The following is a 22,027-nucleotide window of genomic DNA, read 5'->3' on the forward strand; positions in this document are numbered from 1 at the left end:
TGTACCATGGGGGGGCAGTGGAAGTTTGAAAGTCTGAATAACACCTCCAGGCACTGCTTTCCTGGGTTTTTTGTTGACATAAGGCTGGACTCAGGCCCAGCTCCCAGTTTTGTGTGTGTGTTGGGGGGGGGATACTGCCCACCCAAAGTCCTAGGAAAGCTCAGATGCAGTAGAGAATCCATCCCTGTCACGGTCCACTCGGTGGACTCGTGATGGTTCGTTTGCTACGATCTCGAAAGTGCAAAATTAAGGTGACCAACACCAAAGGGGATAGCAGTAATCAAACAGTGAAACTTTATTGTGTTGCCTGTGAAGCGGCACGCGATAGTTAGAGATGGGTGAAAGAAAGGAGAAAATTTAAGTTAAGTTTAGAGAAAGGAGGGAGAGAGGTTATAGCTACCACCGCTGATCTCACGATGTCCTAACGGTCCCGGGTCCAGCTGATGCTGCGTCGTCGATCGTCGTGGTCCTTGGTGGGGAAGCTTCCAATTTTTGTTGTCCAGAAGTCATCTTTTATGCTTAGTAACACACCTTGCTCCACCTCTGCCTCAGGGGTCTCCGCCCTTCTCAGAATTCAATTATCATATTTCCACCCTTCTCGAGCGAGGCCATCGCGCGTGCACAGGGGGGAGTGTCCGAGGTGTGGTCAGTCTTGGAGGTGGGTAACCTTCAACCAGGAGGTGTGTTTTGGTATTATAATGAAGCAAAGTTCGTCTAAGGTTCATGATTTCTTCATCGATGTTATGGCAACAGTTGCGATCCAACTTTTTTGACAGTGGCTATGCAATTATCTCTAACAGCTCCGGCTAGGCCCAGGTACCGAACAATAGCACAGCACTCTTTGTACTGCACGGCTCAGGCACCGAAGAACAGCACTGCACTGTATATACTGTAAACGCTATAGCATATAGGTTTTCGTTACTCCACATTACACTATTGTCCAACCCTGCAATAGCTTTCGCTTATGTCTTACAGGCAGACACCTAGGCTTCCACTTCCACTAGGATCCTTTAGTCCAACCCTGTGCAGCTTTCGCCGCGTCTGACAGGCAGACTTCCACTATTACACTTAAAGGAGAAGTGTCTTACCAAAATCCAGGGAACGTTGCGAAGAGCCTTATGGTTCGGGGATCGATGGGTATCCCCGAGAAATCCTTGTTGCCAGCTGGAACTGATCATGTCCCCGACTCCTCTGGTCTCTCTCAGCGAGGTCCCATCTGGGTCGCCAGAAACTGTTACCGAAAACTCGGAATAAAGAACTTATCAACACCAATTTGATGTGGATAAGTAGACACTTCTTTATTGACGGCCGGGTGCGCGAGTGAGTGCTCTCACTAACAACGCACACCAAGCACCAGAATCATACATCTTATATAGAACTTATTAATACATATTCATTAAATATTCATGCATTAACATACTATTTCCTGGAAATCATTAACATATTCTCCTCCTATTTCCGATTCTGCGCAGTAGAACCCAGAAACATCTAGAAATGGGTCTGGGGTGTAATTTGGGTCGGTGGTCAATGAGTCGGTGGTTGCGATCTCCCCCTGCCAGAATTACCTTTTGCCTAGTTTCACTGTTTCTTGGCAGGAACTTACAAGTTGCTTCAGTCGATTTTCCCCAGTTCCCATTAATTCTGGATTCTGACATTTCTATGCATTCCTTTAGGTCATAAAATACCTTCTAAGTAAACACTATATCCAAATTATCTTGAATCTTAAGCCTGTTATCTAAAGTTCTAAATGTTCCTACTAGCTGATTTTGACCAATTCCTTCAGCCTTGGTACAGGGCTGTACAGGGGATTTCGTAGTAGCATTGGTTGCTGCAAATGCAGAATAAATGTAAGCGTATAATTCCTACTAAATATCTCCTATAATTCTATATTCATATTAAAACTAAACAAAATTAATTCTAATCAATAACAAATCAGTAACACTCTATTAAGTGACTCAGAAAAAGAATGATTTTGTATGGGGCCCTGTCGCGGATGAAAGTATTAACACAGTGATGGTTTAGCAGGAAATCTAGTTTTATTAATTACTAACAGCAATTTATCATTACAAAATAATTCAGAAATGTTGAAAGAAAGAAAAGCAACTTATTTACAGATTCTAAAATGACAAGATTCACACTAACTTACTTAACGGTACCTTAATTTATACATGTATAGATGCGCATACACAAAACGTGTTATAGACTATCTTGCCAAAATGATGCAAGTTAGGACAAATTAAATTTCAATTATTTATTTTAGCAAGCGGCAATAAGCAAAACAGCGCTGGGCGGCCGGGGAGTCCCTGCTCCACCAAGGGCGCGCACTCACTTCCCGAGGGTCCGTCTTTTTTATATCCTCCGCCTTCCGGTATCGGGTCTCTCTGAGAGGTGTATCCTGCGTCTGCGCACTTTGCAGTTAGGGGGTCGCTCCATCCGGGTCTTCCTCACGTCACCAGCTTCTCGTATTTCCTACTTTCCTGAGAGTGGCTCACAAAGTCTTTGTTTATATCTTACAGAATATAGACACTACCCCCTTTTTTTTTCTTCTTCTTCTCCCCTTTGTCTTTCTCCCCTTTGTCCTTCTTCCCTTTCTCCCTCTTTTCAGTCTTTTGCCTAGTAGGAGTCCTTGCTTCAGCATTTCAACTTAGATAAGCACTTACAGTCAGTTAGTCGTTACACAGTGTAATAGTTAAGATTAAGCTTAGGCCAACATAGTTTATGGAATAACATGTCACGAGCTCCCAGTATCTTCAATGGAATTTGATGAACAAACAGTTTACTGTCTATCACAATCCCCCCTTTTTCTTTTTATCATTTTGTTCATCAAATCGTTGCAATTCTTGTTGACTTAACAGGAGAGTTTTTTTCAATTTAAAGTCATCATCTAATTGGTTGGTTTTGGCTTTAATGAGTATTGGACGGGTGACAGATATCAGATATGTTACCCGTTGCATCATTCTCCAAGTTATGACATATAATATTATTGACAAAGTCAAACTGATTAAGATTAATATCAAGAGAACCACAATGGGGTGACACAACTTGTTCAAGATGCCTGTAGCAGTAGGTGACCATCCAAAAAGGGTGTCCCACCAGTTATGTTCTGCATTCTTTTTTGCTCTTTCCAAGACTCGGTGTATTTCTTCCACATTGTGATGAACAGTTATTAGAGTTTTCTGTCCGTTTTCTCTAACTTTCTCTAAAATTCTAACTAAGTCTTTGTGTTGAAGTAACTGCTTAACCAAAGTGAGATTCATTCCAATGGGTGTAGGTTGTAGATTATGTATTAATGTATAATTGGATTGCAGGAGTTGGTAAGACGTGACCGGGGCTAAATAGGAAAAGTCACATCCGATTACCTTTGTGAAATTGCAAACACAGAGATTTGAATAATTTTTTGTCTCTATTATGATCTTGTCTACGGTTAAGAATTCACAAACCGTCCTCAAACATACACAACCTTCGCCAATATATATAAGTACTGTTTTAGGATTTTCATTGGGATGGACCTCAAAGTGACAAATATTTTGTTCGGTATCTAAACAAATATCTTGTGCCTCAATTGCATTGCCTTCACAAATGAATCCTTGTTGTTCCCGTACAATGCAGGACTCTAGATTGACAGTTTGCCATTTTTCGTTTACCTTTCGGGCCCATACTCTATGCTCAGAAGGATAGAGTATGGTCCCGTTGTGATTCAGCCCTAATGCAATGATAGGATAAATTTGGTATATGGTGGCATTGTAAATAGTGAGTATAAAGGTAGTAGCTGTGTTTGTGATGGGGTCATAGGTAAAGTTTACCAGGTTCCACCAGATTGGAGTTTCTTTTCAAAATTAGTAGCACTGTCCCAAATTATTCTCCGAATTTCAGTAGGAAGAATACCTTCTTCACCTTCTCTTATAATTGAGGCAGCTATCGACTGCATCCATATTTGAGCCTGGATGCAGCTGAGAGCTAAAGAGAGGTTATTTTGGAGCACACTGAGTGCATCTGTAATCAATTCATGATCCTTTATATTTACCTTTTTCCCTTTTGGTAATATATTCGACAACAGCCACTGGTTAGCCCCCAAAGCCAATAAGGAAGATCGCAAAGGCCTTTGTATATTAGTTAAATCACTAATTGAGGTAGCCAATTTGTTCATTATCACCTCCGAATCAATACTATTTAAAACTCCCAATCCTGTTCCCAAAGCACCGGTTAAGTCTCTCTGCGTTCTTTTTGTGTGAGGAGTTTGTTTTTGCAGCCAGGTTGTCCATCCCTCGTAAGAAGTCTTTAGGAAAGGTGAACAGGCTGGCTGAATATTTGAAACATTATTTTGCATTAACAATTCAACTTGTTTGAGAGACCACGCCGGGTTAAACAGCATTTGTTGTTTACCTGTATTTCTAATTGCATATGGTCCAATTTTAAAAATTCTTGGGCTAAGCACGACTGTTGGTTGTGTTGGAACAGTATGAGTAGTCTGAGTAGTCTCTTTGGGAGCGTGGGTTGTGGTTGTTGTAGTTTCCTCCTGTATATTCAATGGAAATCGGAAAGATATAGCTTGATCTCCTGACCTGGTCCCTCCCAAACAAACTATGGACACCGGTTGGGTTGCAGTAAATGCATACCAACAGGCTTCCGACTCACAACGGGTTTGAGCTATTTTCGATTCCGTTTTGTCTCTGATAACGATTTGAGTAAAAGGGGGCTGACGGACGGTTTGAATTAAAGGGTGCCGACTTATTATCACATTTACATTGAATACTCTGCAGCCTATCTGTATCTCATCTCCTTTTTTAGCTGTCCAGGTATGGGATGAATTCTCCCATTTATATGTTTGGAGTGTTAGGTTATTGCTTAGTATGGCAGTTGCTAACTCTGTCCCATACAAATCTGCATCCATACTTCCTGTATGTCCATAATAAGCATCTGTCCAAGGCCATATAATTTGATTAGTTAGGGTATGTTCAAAAGGTTGGTGGGATTGGTTAGTCGTTCTAGCCCATCCTGGTAGTGTATTCATTGTAGCTAATACACCTAGCCAGACTATCCAATAGCTCCAATAGAAGGCTGACGGGATTCTATAGATTTGCATATTTTTTCTTAGTCTCTTTTGTATCGGGGTGTCTGACACTCTCGTCTGGCCCTTCTCCCTCAGAGGTCCTTTTTTCTTCAGAGTAGGGCAGTAAAGTTTTCCCCACTTTGATACGTCTCTGCCTCCTCTGCCTACTCTGTTGCTTAGAGCAGCAGGGTGTTCCATCTTCTCGGCAGCAGTCGTATTCTTCAGGGGTACGTTTGCCTCTACTCCGGGACACATAGGTCTCCCAGTTTTTATCTTTGACCTCGGGTTCACGACAGGGGACCCAGGGGATGTGCTTTCTACAGATCACCCTTAGGATCTGAGAGTGCTATTGAGTAGGCCAATTAGAGTGAGTGCACTCTCTTTCAGGATTTATCCCTTTAGTAAATATTTTCTACCAAGTTTTAGAATCTCCAGTTTTAGGGCCTGATTAGTTAATCTCCGTTCTCGTTAATAACACTGATTACAACTAGACCGAAGATTTATTCCATGTGCATTATGAATCCCCCAGCCTTCTTTACATACATTACACTTTACACTTTATGCATATAAAAGGAAAACAAATATAAGTTTCAATTGGACAAAAATATCAGGGTCTCACTCATCGAGTCCTTCGTAGGTTCTTATCTCACAATGTGTAGAGAGTTCTTTCAGGTTTTCCGAAGGGTGACTCGTAGATCCCCAGGAGGGCTGGTCACTTTCCAGGCCGGATCCTGTATAGGTCCCTTTACTTGGCTTGCGTGTGTCCACCCCTTCTCAGCAGTCCGAACAGCAGTTTCTGTAGTGATAAGAGCAACATAGGGTCCTTCCCAACGGGGGGTCAAAGAAGATTCTTTCCATGATTTGATTAGTACTTTATCTCCTGGTTGGATTTGATGCATGGCCACATCCAATGGAGGCCTTTGTACTACCATCCCCCGGGCCTGCAGTTGTTTTCTCCTTGCCATTAGCTGTATCAGGTAGGACTTTATCTTTAATTCTTCAAGTTGGGGGTGATCCGGTGGCATTTCTAAATCATAAGGCATCCCATATAGCATTTCAAAGGGAGAAATGCCTACATCAGTTCGGGGCTGAGTTCTGATATTTAACAAGGCTAAAGGGAGACACTTTACCCATGACATTTTAGTTTCTAACATTAGTTTGGTAAGTTGTTTTTTTATTTCTCCGTTCATACGTTCAACTTTCCCTGAGCTCTGCGGGTGCCACGGAGTATGGTATTGCCACTGTGTACCCAGCGCAGCCAAAGTCTCTTTGGCTACTCTGGATACAAAGTGTGGACCTCTATCTGAGTCTATTGCTTTTATTGCTCCATACCGAGGTATAATATCTTCAAGTAATATCCTTGTTACTGTGTGAGCTGTGGCTCGGGCTGTGGGAAAGGCTTCTACGAATTGAGTTAAATGATCTATAATTACTAATAGGTATTTATACCTCCCCACCTTTGGTAATTCAGTAAAGTCTATTTGTATTCTTGCAAAAGGTCTATGAGCCAATTCTCGCCCCCCATATACTCGTTTTCTTATTTGATGTTTATTTACTTTTTGACAAACGAGACATTCTCCTATCACTCGTTTGGCTATATCATATATCCCAATGCACATGTATTTAGTTGCAAATTGATCCACTAATGCCTGAGTTCCCCAATGAGTGTTTTTATGGAATTGCTGCATTATCTTGGTAGCTATGGGTTTTGGGAGAACTTCTCGGCCGTCCGGGAGTTCCCATTTTCCATTAGCTTTCTGTTTAATCCCCATTTGATTTAATTTTGCTTGTTCTTGAACAGTAAAACTTAAAAGTTCATAGGATTTTCCATGGAAAAAGCACCACTTAAACCCTGGTCTTTCACATACACATTCTATACCGTCTACTCCGTATTCTTTCCAGCAACCATAACAGGGGAGGTAATTATCTCCACAATTAACACACCGCTTTCTGTCCTCTATCGGATCATCCAAGTCCAGTGCTGATAGCGCTGCTCTCTTTGCCTCTTGATCAGCAAGGTTATTCCCCCGTACTAAAGGATTTAGCCCCCTCTGGTGTCCTTTTACGTGTACTACCGCAATTTCGCTGGGCCCTCGTATAGCTTGCAAAATTTGTGATATTAACTCCTGATGTACTAGGCTCTTCCCCCGAGAATTGATTAAACCTCTTTCTTCCCATATTTTCCCAAAGGTATGTACTATTCCGAAGGCATATCTAGAATCGGTGTATATAGTTCCCACTTTTCCATTTAGTAATTGTAAAGCCTTTAATACTGCATATAATTCACATGCCTGTGCTGACCAGCTGGGACTCAAGGGTCCTGATTCTATCACCTTAAAAGTTTTTCCATCAATTATGGCATACCCTGATTTTCTTTTCCCTTCTACCACTCGAGAGGATCCATCTACAAATACTTTTTCTCCTTTCCCTAATTCCTCCTCTTCCAAATCTGGTCTTATCTTAGTCTGCTCCTCGATGTTACGGAGGCAATCATGAAAAAGATCTTGACTAGGTTCTCCATACAAAAATTGGGCTGGATTTTGTAACGATGTTGTTTCAAGGGTCAGGTGGGGGGACGTAATGAGGATTGCCTCATATTTTACTAGTCTAGCATCGGTTATCCATTTTTCTGCTTTTTGCTGTAACACACCCCTAATATTATGGGGTGATAGTACCCTTAATTCACTACCAAAAGTTATTTTATGCGCTTCCTCAACTAACAAAGCAGCTGCCACCACAACTTGTAGGCACGTAGGCCATCCCCGACTTACGGGGTCCAGTAATTTTGAGATATATGCTACTGGTTTCTTTTTTCCTGCCCATTCCTGGGCTAATACTCCAAATGCAGTTCCTTCCTCTGTGTTGACAAATAAGAAAAATGGTCTTTTTAGGTCGGGCAAGCTCAGAACAGGAGCATTTACTAATTCAGTTTTTAGTTCTTTTAACCGTTGATCATCTTCCTGAGTCCATTTTAATAATCCATTTTTAGTTATTTTGGTGTATAAAAACTTTACCTTTCCACTATACCCTTCGATCCACTGCTTACAATATCCAAATAGCCCTAATAGCTGCCGGACTTGTTTTTTAGTTTTTGGACTTGGTAGGGAAAGTATCCCTTTCACCCTTTCTGGATCCAATTTCTTAGTTCCTTGACTTAATCGATGCCCTAGGTATTTAACTTCCTTTTCAACAAATTGCAATTTGGATTTTGACACTTTCAGTCCCTTTAAGCTCAGGAAATTTAACAACTTGATGCTTTCTTCCCGAACCCTTTCCTCATCCTCCCCTGCTATTAAAAGATCATCTACATACTGGACTAGGGTAAGGGTATCTCCTATCTGGTAATCCTGCAAAATTTGTTCTAAAGCTTGCCCAAACAGGTTTGGGGATTCAGTGAAACCTTGGGGTAGGACTGTCCACCGGAGTTGAGTTTTCCTGTGGGTGTCTGGGTCCTCCCACTCAAAAGCAAAATAGTTTCTACACTCCTCTTTTAAGGGACATGCCCAGAAAGCGTCCTTCAAGTCTATTACACTGTACCACCGGTCGTTCGGGCCTAATTGACTTAAGAGAGTGTGTGGGTTAGCTACTACAGGGAATCTAGTTACAGTCCTTTTGTTAATTTCCCTTAGGTCATGGACTAATCTGTACCCCCCATCCGCCTTCTTGACAGGTAAAATGGGAGTATTAAAAGGGGACATGCAGGGTTCCAATAATCCCTGCTTTATTAATCTCTGAATTTCTGGTTTTAATCCTTGCCTTCCCTCCAGAGGTATGGGATATTGCTTAATCCTCACCGGTACTTCAGGATCCCGGATGGTTACCATAAAAGGTTCAACATTCAATTTTCCCACCGTATCCGGAGTGTACCACACTTCAGGGTTGATTTTAGTTTCATCTTCAACCCGTAGGGGGCATAGTTTGATTTCAAGTTTGTGTTCTGTTACTTCCAAACTAATTCCTAATTCAATCATTAGATCTCTCCCCAGTAGGTTATAATCTGCCTCAGGTACTAACAATAAGGATCCCACCCCCACTTTAGAATCTGTTTCAAGGAGTACATTTTTAATTACCGGTACTCCGAATGGTTCTCCTTTCGCCCCAACTACTTGTACTTTTTCTGATGAAATCTTACATCCTTGGGGCAATGATTGAACAGTAGATCTCTCCGCTCCTGAATCTACTAAAAATTCTACCTCCTGTTGCCGAGGACCTACTTTTAACTTTATCAAGGGCTCAGTTCGTTCTCGGGTCCCCAGCAAATAGAGCCCCTGACACCCCTAATCTTCTTTAAACATTCTCTCATCCATCATTCTCCTTCTGCAGCTCTTCTTTGTGTGACCTTTTCTTCCGCAATAAAAGCAGACAATACTCCCTTTTTCTCTCTCTCTCTCTCCGGTTCCTTTGATCTATAGCCTGTTCTTTGACCTTCTTGTTTTCTCCCAGCACTGTTCACTCTCTGTCCTTCCCTTATCGCAGCTACCATCATTCTGGTATGTTTCTTTTGAGTCTCGTCCTCCCTTCGGACATAGACTTTCTGTGCTTCTCTCAGTAATTCATCCAACCCCCGATCCTGCCAATCTTCTATTTTTTCTAGCTTCTTTCTAATATCTATCCATGCTTTTGCCACAAATTGTGTCTTTAACAATGCCTGTCCCACTGGGGTATTAGGGTCTAGTCCTGAGTAAAGCTGAAGATTTTTCCTCAGTCTCTCTAACCACTCAGTAGGAGTTTCATCCTTTTTCTGATGTTCACTAAAGGCTTTGTTTATATTTTGTCCTCTAGGGACTGATTCTCTTATACCCTGGATTACAATCGTCCTCAGGTCTTGCATATGACCTCTATCGATTTCATTTTGATTATTCCAATTAGGTCGATTTAGAGGCCATTTTACATCTGCTGCCAGACCTTGCTGATGCTGTTGATCCCAAATTCTCATTCCTGCTCTCCTGATCATATCCCTTTCTTCAACAGTGAATAGTATAGCCATTATGGCTTGTATTTCATCCCAGGTATAGATGTTTGGTCCTAAAAACTGATCCACCCGCTCCGCCACACCTAAGGGATCCTCCAATAGATTCCCCATCTCTTTTTTAAATTCTCTGACGTCCCCTGAATTAAGAGGGACAGTCACATATCCCATGCCAGGCTGGGGTCCTCCCATCGCAACCTCCCTTAGGGGGTACAAGCCACTATCACCCCACCCCATTCTAGTTTGACTACGGGTTATTCGTCTCGGTTCTTTCGGGGATTCAGGTGGGGAGTCTGAATTCTCTGGGTCCTCCGGCGCAGTCGGAGGAGGTGAAGGCGCCGGCGGTGGGGGTGGAGGTATGTAAGGAGGAGGAGAGGTGGGAGGTTCGTCCTCATCACGTACCTTCTTTTTCTTAACTTTTTCTTTTAGAGGATATAGATTTATTCGGGTATCTGATGCTATCCATACCTGTGCATATTCACTCTCCTCTAAATTAAAGGGTTCCCTTGAGTTGACATAAATGTTTAGGGCTTGGCAGACCCATTCTTCAAAGGACCCAAAAACAGGCCAATAGAGATGGTCGCCTCTGATTTGTTTCCCTCCCCAAACTTCCATACAATAATAAATCATTTTTGCTTTGTCCTTACCCCGCCTAGAGGGGTAATCTTCCCAATGGTTTAACATCAAGCCTAAAGGGCTATCTTGTGGTATTTGGGGGTACCTCACCTCGGGTCCCAAATCACCCATGGGATCAGAAGGCTTGCTTTTCTTCTGTCCCATCTTCCGGAGCGCCTTCACACACTCACACAATTCGCTTCCCCCTTTTCGTGACCCAGTCCCTCGCGGGATATGGGAACTGCACTACCGAGGGGTCCGCACTCGCTTCGCCCTGCTGGGCGTCTCACACACCACGCTCCGGGAAACCCAACCCCAACCGAACGGTAACCGGCCTATACTCACGCAACCCTGCGTCTTCGTCCGGGGCTTCGTGCACAAAGATTACGGGGTTACCGGTATTTTTTTTGCTTGTTGCCGAGTTTTGGAGTTCGTCGGTAGAGGGCGTGATGTGATAGCACTCAGCCGGGGCCGCTGAACTCAGCGGGGCGCGCCTCCCCGTATGGGGCTTCCCACCAGATTGCCTCTATCCGAGTCACGGCACCAATTTTGTTATAGACTATCTTGCCAAAATGATGCAAGTTAGGACAAATTAAATTTCAATTATTTATTTTAGCAAGCGGCAATAAGCAAAACAGCGCTGGGCGGCCGGGGAGTCCCTGCTCCACCAACGGCACGCACTCACTTCCCGAGGGTCCGTCTTTTTTATATCCTCCGCCTTCCGGTATCGGGTCTCTCTGAGAGGTGTACCCTGCGTCTGCGCACTTTGCAGCTAGGGGGTCGCTCCATCCGGGTCTTCCTCACGTCACCAGCTTCTCGTATTTCCTACTTTCCTGAGAGTGGCTCACAAAGTCTTTGTTTATATCTTACAGAATATAGACACTACCCCCTTTTTTTTCTTCTTCTTCTCCCCTTTGTCTTTCTCCCCTTTGTCCTTCTTCCCTTTCTCCCTCTTTTCAGTCTTTTGCCTAGTAGGAGTCCTTGCTTCAGCATTTCAACTTAGATAAGCACTTACAGTCAGTTAGTCGTTACACAGTGTAATAGTTAAGATTAAGCTTAGGCCTACATAGTTTATGGAATAACATGTCACGAGCTCCCAGTATCTTCAATGGAATTTGATGAACAAACAGTTTACTGTCTATCACAAAACGGACAAACACACAGAAACAAAGGTGTTTGGATTCAGTAGAATGAACACAAAACAGACAAACACACACAGAAACAAGGGTACGTACCACCCCCCCACCCCCCGAAACAGAGAAAGAACGGGTGAAAGAGAAGCTAGCTCAAAGAAAATTTCCCTCTCGAGTTTAGAGCAAATACTCACAATGCCTTGGCATTCCTCAACGGGCGATAATTGAGACTCGAGCAGGTGGCCTTCGCCCTGGCCTTCCATCTGGAGCAGACGACACCTTAAGGGTTTGGTACCTGAAAGGCGTCCCAGCTCAGGGGAGATACTGGTCACAGGCCCGCTGCGATCCAGGAGAGCTCAAAGGGTGGTGGTCGCAGTTTATAGGGTCCAAGATAATTGACGTTTGTCAAATACCTTCTGGTGCCTTCCAGCAGTTACACAAGAATTTGATGAATGTGCAACTCTGTTATTGTTCCCATTTGACCACATCCCAGGCACAGGTGAGCCAGGCCCTTAGGAGATGATGGGCCGTTATAACTGTTTCCGAGCAATCAGGAGGGCAGGAGCCAGGCTCGTTAATGTTATCAGTCCTTATCTCCACAGATTGGTGTATAGCTCGGGGGGATGTGGGTTGAATCGCACCTAGCACCAAGCAGCCCAACAAAGAGGGGCAGGAAGGAGTAAGAATTGCACCACCACAGGCCCGGAGCAGCGACAGGCTTTTGAGCAAATTATGCAGGAAATAGTTCATGCAGTAGCCCTTGGGCCAGTTCAGACAGGACAAGATGTTAAAAATGTGCTCTACACCATGGCCGGGAAGAATGGCCCTACCTGGAGCCTCTGGGTGAGAGCACCAGGGGAGACTCGGGGTTGACCCCTGGAGTTTTGGAGTCAGGGATACAGAGGATCCGAGGCCCGCTATACTCCAACCAAAAAGGAGATATTGGCAGCATATGAAGGGGTTCAAGCTGCTTCAGAGGTGATCAGGACTGAAGCACAGCTCCTCCTGGCTCCCAGATTGCCAGTGCTGGGCTGGATGTTCAAAGGGAGTGTCCCCTCTACACACTATGCAACTGATGCCACGTGGAGTAAATGGGTTGCGTTAATCACACAACGGGCTTGAATAGGGAGCCCCAGCCATCCAGGAATATTGGAAGTGATCACAAATTGGCCAGAAAGCAAAGATTTTGGAATGGCACCAGAGGAAGAGGTAGCACGTGCTGAAGAGGCCCCACCATATAATAAACTTCCAGATAATGAGAAGTGATATGCCCTGTTTACCGACGGGTCCTGTCACATTGTGGGGAAACATTGAAGGTGGAAAGCAGCTGTATAGAGCCCCACACAACAGGTTTCTGAAGCTGCTGAAGGCGAAGGTGAATCGAGTCAGTTCGCAGAGGTGAAAGCCGTCCAGTTGTCCTTGGATATTGCTGAGCGAGAAAAGTGGCCAGTGCTCTACCTCTATACTGACTCATGGATGGTGGCAAATGAGCTGTGGGGGTGGTTACAGTAGTGGAAACAGAGCAACTGGCAGCGCAGAGGCACACCCATCTGGGCTGCTGAATTATGGCAAGATATTGCTGCTCGGGTAGAGAATCTGGTTGTGAAAGTACGTCATGTAGATGCTCATGTACCCAAGAGTCGGGCCTCTGAAGAACATCAGAACAACCAACAGGCGGATCAGGCTGCCAAGATTAAGGTGTCTCAAGCAGATCTGGACTGGCAACATAAGGGTGAAAAATTTATGGCTCGCTGGGCCCATGACTCCTCAGGCCATCAGGAAAGAGATGCAACATATAGATGGGCTCGTGACCGAGGGGTGGACTTAACCATGGATGTTATTGCACAGGTAATCCATGAATGTGAGACATGTGCTACGATCAAGCAAGCCAAACAGTTAAAGCCCATTTGGTATGAAGGACGATGGTCAAAGTATAAATATGGGGAGGCCTGGCAGATTGATTATATCACGCTACCACAAACTCGGCATGGCAAACACTATGTGCTTACAATGGTAGAAGTAGCCACTGGTTGGTTGGAAACTCATGCCGTGTCCCATGCCACTGCCCGGAACGCTATTTTAGGCCTTGAGGAGAAAGTCTTATGGCGGCATGGCACGTCAAAAATAATTGAGTCAGATAATGGGACACATTTCCGAAACAACCTCATAGACACCTGGGCCACAGAACATGGCATTGAGTGGATATATCACATTCCCTACCATGCACCAGCCTCTGGGAAAACTGAGCAGTACAATGGATTGCTGAAAACTACACTGAGAGCAATGGGTGGTGGAACTTTCAAACACTGGGACGTGCATTTAGCAAAAGCCACCTGGTTAGTCAATACCAGAGGATCTGCCAAGCAAGCTGGCCCTGCTCATTCAAATCTCCTACATACCGTGGATGGGGATAAAGCCCCTGTAGTGCTCATTAGGAATATGTTGGGGAAGGCCATCTGGGTTACTCCTGCATTGGGTAAAGGTAAATCCATGCATGGGATTACTTTTGTCCAAGGACCTGGGTGCACTTGGTGGGTGATGCAGAAGGATGGAGAGGTCCGATGTGTGCCTCAGAGAGATTTGATTTTAGATGAGAATAGCCAATGAACCGGACTGTCAAATAACCCTGTTATTGCATTTAGTGCCTTGCAACATCCCCGTGCCACATCCAAAGCCTCCTGCTCCACCGACTGAGCCAACTCTGCCTCACTCCTCAGCCTTATAGACTGTCATAACAGATGGAACCCGAAGTTATGGACCGAATGAACTCAGCAAACATTGTGGAAGGATGGCCCATAGACTAAGGGAATGATATCTGTGAGACCTGAAAAAAAAAAGTGTGTGTGTGTGGGGGGGATTCCTTAAGATGTATTTGGAAACCTGAGCATAACATCAATGGTATGGAATAAGGGGTGGAGACTGTCCTGGTTTCGACCAGGATGTAGTTAATTTTCATTGGAGTATTTCATACCATGTGATGTCATGCCCAGGTGGGCGGGCTCGCTCTCGGGGTCTCTCTCTCTCGCGCTCACCGTCTGCTCGTCGGGTGGTATTGTTGCTGTGGGGGGTGGTTGCTGCGTTCGGTAAGCGACTTGCATTTTACTGGTTTTCTTTTTGAACTCACTATTGTTACTGTTGTTCTCTTGTTATATTTAGTAAATTCTTTCTTTTTACTCAACCCATGAATTCTCTTCTTTTGTTCCTCCCCTATCTTACCAGAGGGGGGAGGGGGAGGTGAACGGCCGGCCATGTGGCGTCTGGCTGCCGGCTGAGTTCAAACCTCCACACCATTTGTATTTCAGGAGTGACAGAGGAGGTCTCAGCAGTTGACTGTATTGGAGGCTGAGGTGAGCCTAACTGGGAATGAGTGGGAAAAACACCCCATTGTGACTGGCCCAGAAGCTCCATTCATTCTTGGTATAGATTATCTCAGGAGAGGGTATTTTAAGGACACAAAAGGGCATCGGTGGGCTTTTGGTATAGCTGCTTTGGAAACAGAAGGAATTAAACAGCTGTCTGTGTTACCTGGTCTCTCAGAGGATCCTTCTGTTGTGGGATTGCTGAGGGTCGAAGAACATCTGGTGCCAATTGCCACCACAACAGTGCACCGACGGCAATATCACACCAATTGAGACTCTAATTCCTATCCATAAACTGATTCGTCAACTAGAGAGCCAAGGAGTCATCAGCAAGATGCTCACCCCCTTTAACAGCCCCATATGGCCAGTGCGAAAGTCTAATGGAGAGTGGAGATTAACAGTAGACTATCGTGGCCTGAATGAAGTCACGCCACCGCTGAGTGCTGCCATGCTGGACATGGTAGAGCTTCAATACGAACTAGAGTCGAAGGCAGCCAAGTGGTACGCCACGATTGATATTGCCAATGCCTTTTTCTCCATCCCTCTGGCAGCAGAGTGTAGGGCACAGTTTGCTTTTACCTGAAGGGGTGTCCAATACACCTGGAATCGACTGCCCCAGGGGTGGAAAAACAGCCCCACCATTTGCCATGGACTGATCCATGCTGCACTGGAACAGGGTAAAGCTTTGGAACACCTACAGTACATTGATGATATCATCATATGGGGTAGTACAGCAGAAGAAGTTTTTGAGAAAGTGGAGAAAATAGTCCAAATCCTTCTGAGAGCCAGTTTTGCCATAAAGCGTGGTAAGGTCAAGGGACCTGCACAAGAGATTCAGTTTTTAGGAATAAAATGGCAAGATGGATGTAGTCAGATTCTGATGGATGTGCTTAATAAAATAACAGCTATGTCCTGATCAACTATTGTGGTGGTTTGACCTTGGCTAAATGCCAGGTACCCACCAAGTCGCTCTATCACTTCCCCCCACTTCCCCCTTTTTTCTCAACAGGGCAAAGAGGGGAAAGAATATAAGATAGCCAACCCTTGTGGGTAAAACAAAAGCAGTTTTAATATAAGCAAAGCGAAGCAAAGGTCCGTGCACGGAAGCGAAAAAAAAGAAAAACAGATTTATTCTCTACTTCCCATGAACAGGCGATGTCGGGCCTTCTCAGGAAGCAGGGCTCCAATACGCGTAGTGGTTGCCTCGGAGGACCAGGGGTGACCCCACCCCCTTCCTCCTTTCTCCCAGCTTTATACTGAGCAGACGTCATATGGTCTGGAATATCCCTTTGGTCAGTTCGGGTCAGCTGTCCTGGTTGTGTCCCCTCCCAAGATCTTGCCCACCCCGTCCCACTGTGGGGGGGAAATGTCGGAAAGAGCCTTGGTGCTGTGTAAGCACTACTCAGCAGTAGCCACAACACCAGTGTGCTATCAACACCCTGCCAGCTCCCAACATAAAACACAGCACCATGAGGGCTGCTACAGGGGAAAACCAATTCCGGCTCAGCCAGACCCAGTACAACTATTAAAAAAGAAACACAAGCTTTCTTAGGCATTGTGGGTTTCTGGAGAATGCATATTCCAAATTACAGTCAGACTGTAAGCCCTCTCTATCAAGTGATTCAGAAAAAGAATGATTGTATATGGGGCCCTGAGCAACGACAGGCTTTTGAACAAATTAAACAGGAAATAGTTCATGCAGTAGCCCTTGGGCTCGTTCGGACAGGACAAGATGTTAAAAATGTGCTTTACACCATGGCCGGGAAGAATGGCCCTACCTGGAGTCTCTGGCAGAGAGCACCAGGGGAGACTCAGTTTCGACCCCTGGGGTTTTCGAGTCTGGGATATCGAGGATCTGAAGCCCACTATACTAATGGCATCACATTAATAAAAAAAGATGAACTTTGATAGAGTCAGGACTGATTTCAGCAATTGGTGCCTAGTAATAAACTCTGCCTAATGTCTTCATTTGAGGGAAACCTGCAGAATAATTAAAATATCAGATCACAGGGCATCTTCTGAAGGAGTCTGTTGTAACAGAGCCATCTGTATGTTTTATTGAATGTAGTCTTTTATATGCATTCCTGTTTGGCAAGGAAGCAGAGCTATTAAATTGAATTACAAAGGGTGATGCCGGAACTGAATGCTGCAGAGGGAGACTTGCCCTCCTCCCCTTTCATAATATACAGTCTGTCTCCTTCTTTCAAGTAAGTACAGCAAAAAGAATACGTGTCAAGAAAGCTAGGTTTCTTCAAATGAATTAGATTATTATCCAGAAGTCTCTAGGCATTTTCATGCACAAGAGAGTAAACTACAACTCCAACTCTCATTTTACCTGAGAACATTCTTTTTTCCCTTCTCCTTCACTTTCTACCATTTGATTAAAAGCTCTTATGCTTCCTGGGGACCGCTGCATGGGGAAGGGCCTGGGGCAGCAGTGAGCCTGCACCAAGGCCATGGCAGTGTGGGAAAAGCTGGCTACCCGCCCTCCCAGACTGCCTCCATGCCACTCTTGTGTTTTCAGGAATTCAGAGTTCTTTTCACCATTGGGATTCTCGTCCTCATCCTCATCTCTTTACAGGGGAATTTTTCTAAGTTGACTAATAGGTGACTTGTTCTGTGCCCTTCATACTTCCTTTTAAGCGTAATTAATTATATTAATTGATTAATATTGCAGTTTGCTCAGAAGGGACAGCTCTTCTGGTTTGTGGACTAATTACCAGTCTGGATTTCTGAATGACAATATGGCTGCTAATTAATCTCACTGCAGTTCTTACAGAAAGAGACGCTGATAAGAACTTGCTAATTACGATAGGAAAAAAAAAAATCAGGAGTCCTGTTGTGTTTTTCTGGCATCCATTCCCAGTCAGAACACTATTAAATACAGAGAACAGATTAATTTACTAAGTATGAAAGCCAATGGACTGTGAAGCTGTTCCAAAATTTCCCAGACATTCGTTAAGGAGCTAGCTGTATTTTGTATGTCTGTTCACTCTTGTTGCCAAACATTGCTTGCTATAGTTTTTGTAAGCAGGAGGAAGATGAAGCAGGGCAGCATGACAAGTGTTTGAACATCCCAATAGGGAATTTCTCACAGTGTCACAGTGTTAATCAATATTAGTAGAAGGCTGAACAGAGAATTTTGGCAGGGTGGGTCCCAGCTTTCACCTGGTTTGTTTGGTGCAGCCATGGACCTGTGGTCTGCGTGGGGTGCTGCATGGCTTGAGAAAGCTCCCACAGCGTGTGACGGGGAGCAAATCTGTGCTGTGCAGGATGGTGCTGCTGGTGGTGGTGGGGAATGGGGACATCCCTGGGCTTCTTTTCTTGTCTCACAAATTGTGGTTGTTAGCCATGATAGGCAGCGCCGGCATACAACCCAGATATTCATTTTGCTTCTTGCAGGGGAAATTTGCAGCCCGTGCTGACTTTCCTCCTGCTGTGGCTAAGCCACCAATAGTTCCTGGAAAGGCTCATTTAAAACCACCTAGGCATGTTACAGGACTGTGTAATCTCAACTGTATCTGTGGTGTAGATATGTCCATGAAAATCCAGGGCCAGATGCTCAGCTGGTGACAGTTACTCCAATCCCTGACCCACACCAGCTCAGTAAGACCAAGGTGAGTAACAGGGACTCCTCCTTCCAGGGGGAAGGGACAGGACCCAGCACTGTTGCCAATTTGTTTTCATTACCTTGAATTTTCTGGAGTGGTGTTTCTGGTCCCTAGGACCACATGCCATGGGTATTTCTGAAGGCATGAGCCAGCACAGTAGTTACTGTGGCCTGCGTGCACTGCCCTGTGTAACCAGAAGGCTGTTGCACAGTGGAACGTATAACTAGCTCAGGGAAAGCACTGATTTAAACCATACTGGTTGAATTTAATGTCTTGTCTTTTTTTTCTCTCTGTGCTTGCAGGTCAGAAGATTCTTCACCACAGAAGTGATGTCTTAGAAACTGTAGTCCTGATCAATCCTTCATATGAAGCAGTTAGTACTGAGGTAAGTCAGTCAGAAATACTTCACTGGATGTGTCATAAAAGCTCCATTAAGTGGACAGGTTGAGAGCAGCTCCTAACTGTGGATGAAAGGACACGTTAGGAGCAAATATCATCAAAAACATCAGCCACCTGGTTGATGGAAAGAAAAAACATTTCTTCCTGGTTTCCCAGACTCCTGATAAAACATCAAAGGCATAGGACAGAAACACACCATGTATCCCAGCACTAATTTCCTCATAACACACCAAATTCCCTTTGTGAGATGAACTGAAGGCAGCTGTGGAGAAACTGCATCTGCTTTTCTTCTGCTCCTCCATTGTTTGGTAGCTCTGGATGCCTATTTTATATATGAAAAAGTGCCTGAAAAGAAACCAGGTGCCTTGAGATAAATTTAGGTCTTCGAGAAGAATTACCATCTATGTGGTGGTGACTCTAGATTGATCTATGTGATCTGTCCTTCAAAAAGCACATGACATGATCAATGGACTCTGGAGAGTGCCCCAGAAGGACTGTCGATTCCTCATGAACTCACTGGAGTAGAATCAAAGAACTGAACATGTAGCTCAAAGACAAAATTTGACAAATTTAGCTAGTGAGACTGAAGGTTGTAAAAAATAGGGATAATTACATTGCTAGCCAGTGCTGGGAAGCACTGACATAGTACAAGTTCTTTTGGGAAATGAAGTGGCTCTGCTTGCAGTACTTTGTGAAAAATCTATTTTGTTACCAACCTTAAGTGATATTAAACACAAACGGGAGGAAACACACCAAAACAAATGAAATTTCTGAAGTTTTAAATGTTTAAAAATGTTGGTAACCTCAGTTAATGACATCTCATGCACTAAAAAATTATGTGTGAAAATCTCTTACATTGTGTTAGAGGTACTTGATAAGGAACAAGGGTGTCAGCTGGGTAGCAGCTCTTAGGGTTGTCTTCAATACACTCAGGCTTTCAGAGTAAAAAGCTATAAAGGATGGGGGAGGGGAAGAGCTGAAGGAACTGCCAAAAGTAAGGAAACGCTGCTTCTGTCACTGTTGCTTGTCATTCCTTTGATGGATGACCCCATGGAAGAACATGGTCTGAGGCTGATTAAATGCCTTCTGACCCCTGGCTCTACTCCTTTGGCTCTGGAAGATGTTTGGCTAGGTTACTGTTAATTTCCTCCTGCTGGACTGTGAGAGGCAATCTTTTTTTCACTTTCATCTTGCCAGACTGGTCACAGCCAGAAGTTACAAACTGAGATTTACCTTGTCTGGCTAAGCAAGACTCTCACTGGACAAAAGCCAGAACAAGATGATAAGAAAGAGGCAGAAGAATTAAATCGGAGGTTGGAATAGGCATGCTTTGCCCATTATGGCAAATAGAAAACTTAGTTCTACATATCAAGAGATTTCCAAGTTGCATCTGGGGAGACAATGATATACCATGGAGCTCTGGCTTTCACCGGAAGAGAAACTTGAATCTATCAGCTCAGGAAAAACAAAGGCAAAAGATATTAAAACAAATTCCTGCTAATCTGGCTGGTAATAGTCGTATTGGTGGCAGTCTGAGCATCATTCTGCCCAAAGCTCCTATCGTGTTCTGTCAGCTGCCAAATACCTCACAAAAGAGAGAAGCCCAAAGGGAGAGAGGCCCCAGTTGCCCAAAGAAAACAAGTTTCTGAAAACCCCATGAGCAGTTACTTCCGTCTTAAGAACATCGCACTCCATTGCTCTAACACTCCTGCGTCTGTACCATAAGTCTTGGAAACTGCTGATCTGCTTACGCTCCTGTCTCAGTTCACACTCCGTCTTTAACTCTGTTTTGACTGAAGCTAAGTCTTGCTGTTCACTTTCTTCAAACAATTTAGGACTTCAAACAAGGGTAAAGCTGAACAGAATCATCACCTTGCAATATTTCTGTAGTGGTCTTGAAATCAGCAGACAAAATTCTGGTAATCCCTCAGGAAGCCGTGATTATACCCAGACACAGAATTTATGTGTCTCTTAAAGTTCTTTCATGTGTATCATACATTATGCTCTGTAATCTGCAAGCATTTATTTACTTCTTTTTTCTGTCATAGTTTTCGAGCTCTGTAGAACCTATTTCACCATCAATTAATAAAATAGATTGAAGGGGAATTATGTGACAGTTGCATATCAGTGATTCACAAGTCAGGAAATAATTTTGCTGTTGGAAAACCTGGTGAGTTTATACATAAGTTGGTAGACTGCCCAGAAAGAGAGAAAACATAGAAGAGGAAGCCAGTTCTTTTATGGTTTTAATACAACTAGACCAGACAAGATTTCAGCCACACATCAGCCAGCCAGCTGCACTTATCTATATTTTTTTCTGAAATAAAAATGAATACACTTGATCCAGCAAGGATATTGCTGAATTTATAACCATTTAGTGCAATTAGTGACAGACCAGCATCAGTCCTGCATTTAATTAAAGGAACTTTCTGCTGCTCAAAGTCAAGGCCACTTATTTAATAAAATAGCAATGAAGATGTGGTAGAGTTGGGATCTTCTTTCAGATAGATACTTTTCAGTGTCTCTTTTCTACTTGTACTGAAAACATGAGTTGTTCAGCAGAGATTTATGTCAAGCCTTCCTGGCTCAGCCTCCCTGTAGTGGGTGGGAATTGTTTAGAACAACTGATTGCTTAAAAATCAATATAAAAATTTGAAAGAGTGGCTTGCTAGGACAGCTGAGGTGATTACTCCATGGAGATGGAGTTTGGATGCAAAATCTACATGTGGAGTTGTTCCAGATGGACTCTGCTAATTTAGTTTAATATATGGATAGCCTTATTCTGGAATCACTATTCTGGTTTAATTTAATTCTTTCTGAAATGAGGAATTAGTGCACTTGAAATTCATACCTTACCTTAATTTGAATTGATTTTTCAGTGTTGGACAAGA

General features: G+C 43.9%; 1 protein-coding gene across 1 annotated transcript in view; it reads left to right on the plus strand.

The window, feature by feature from the left end:
* LOC141917685 (microtubule-associated protein 1B-like) overlaps positions 1-22,027 on the plus strand; it is a 128,463-nt gene that overhangs the window by 83,688 nt on the left and 22,748 nt on the right. Inside the window, exon 3 of the mRNA XM_074811078.1 lies at positions 19,040-19,122. Within this exon, the coding sequence (XP_074667179.1) occupies positions 19,040-19,122 (83 nt within the window). The remainder of the gene's footprint in view (positions 1-19,039; positions 19,123-22,027) is intronic.

This window comes from Strix aluco, chromosome W, assembly GCF_031877795.1.
Source record: "Strix aluco isolate bStrAlu1 chromosome W, bStrAlu1.hap1, whole genome shotgun sequence".
Lineage (NCBI taxonomy): Eukaryota > Metazoa > Chordata > Aves > Strigiformes > Strigidae > Strix > Strix aluco.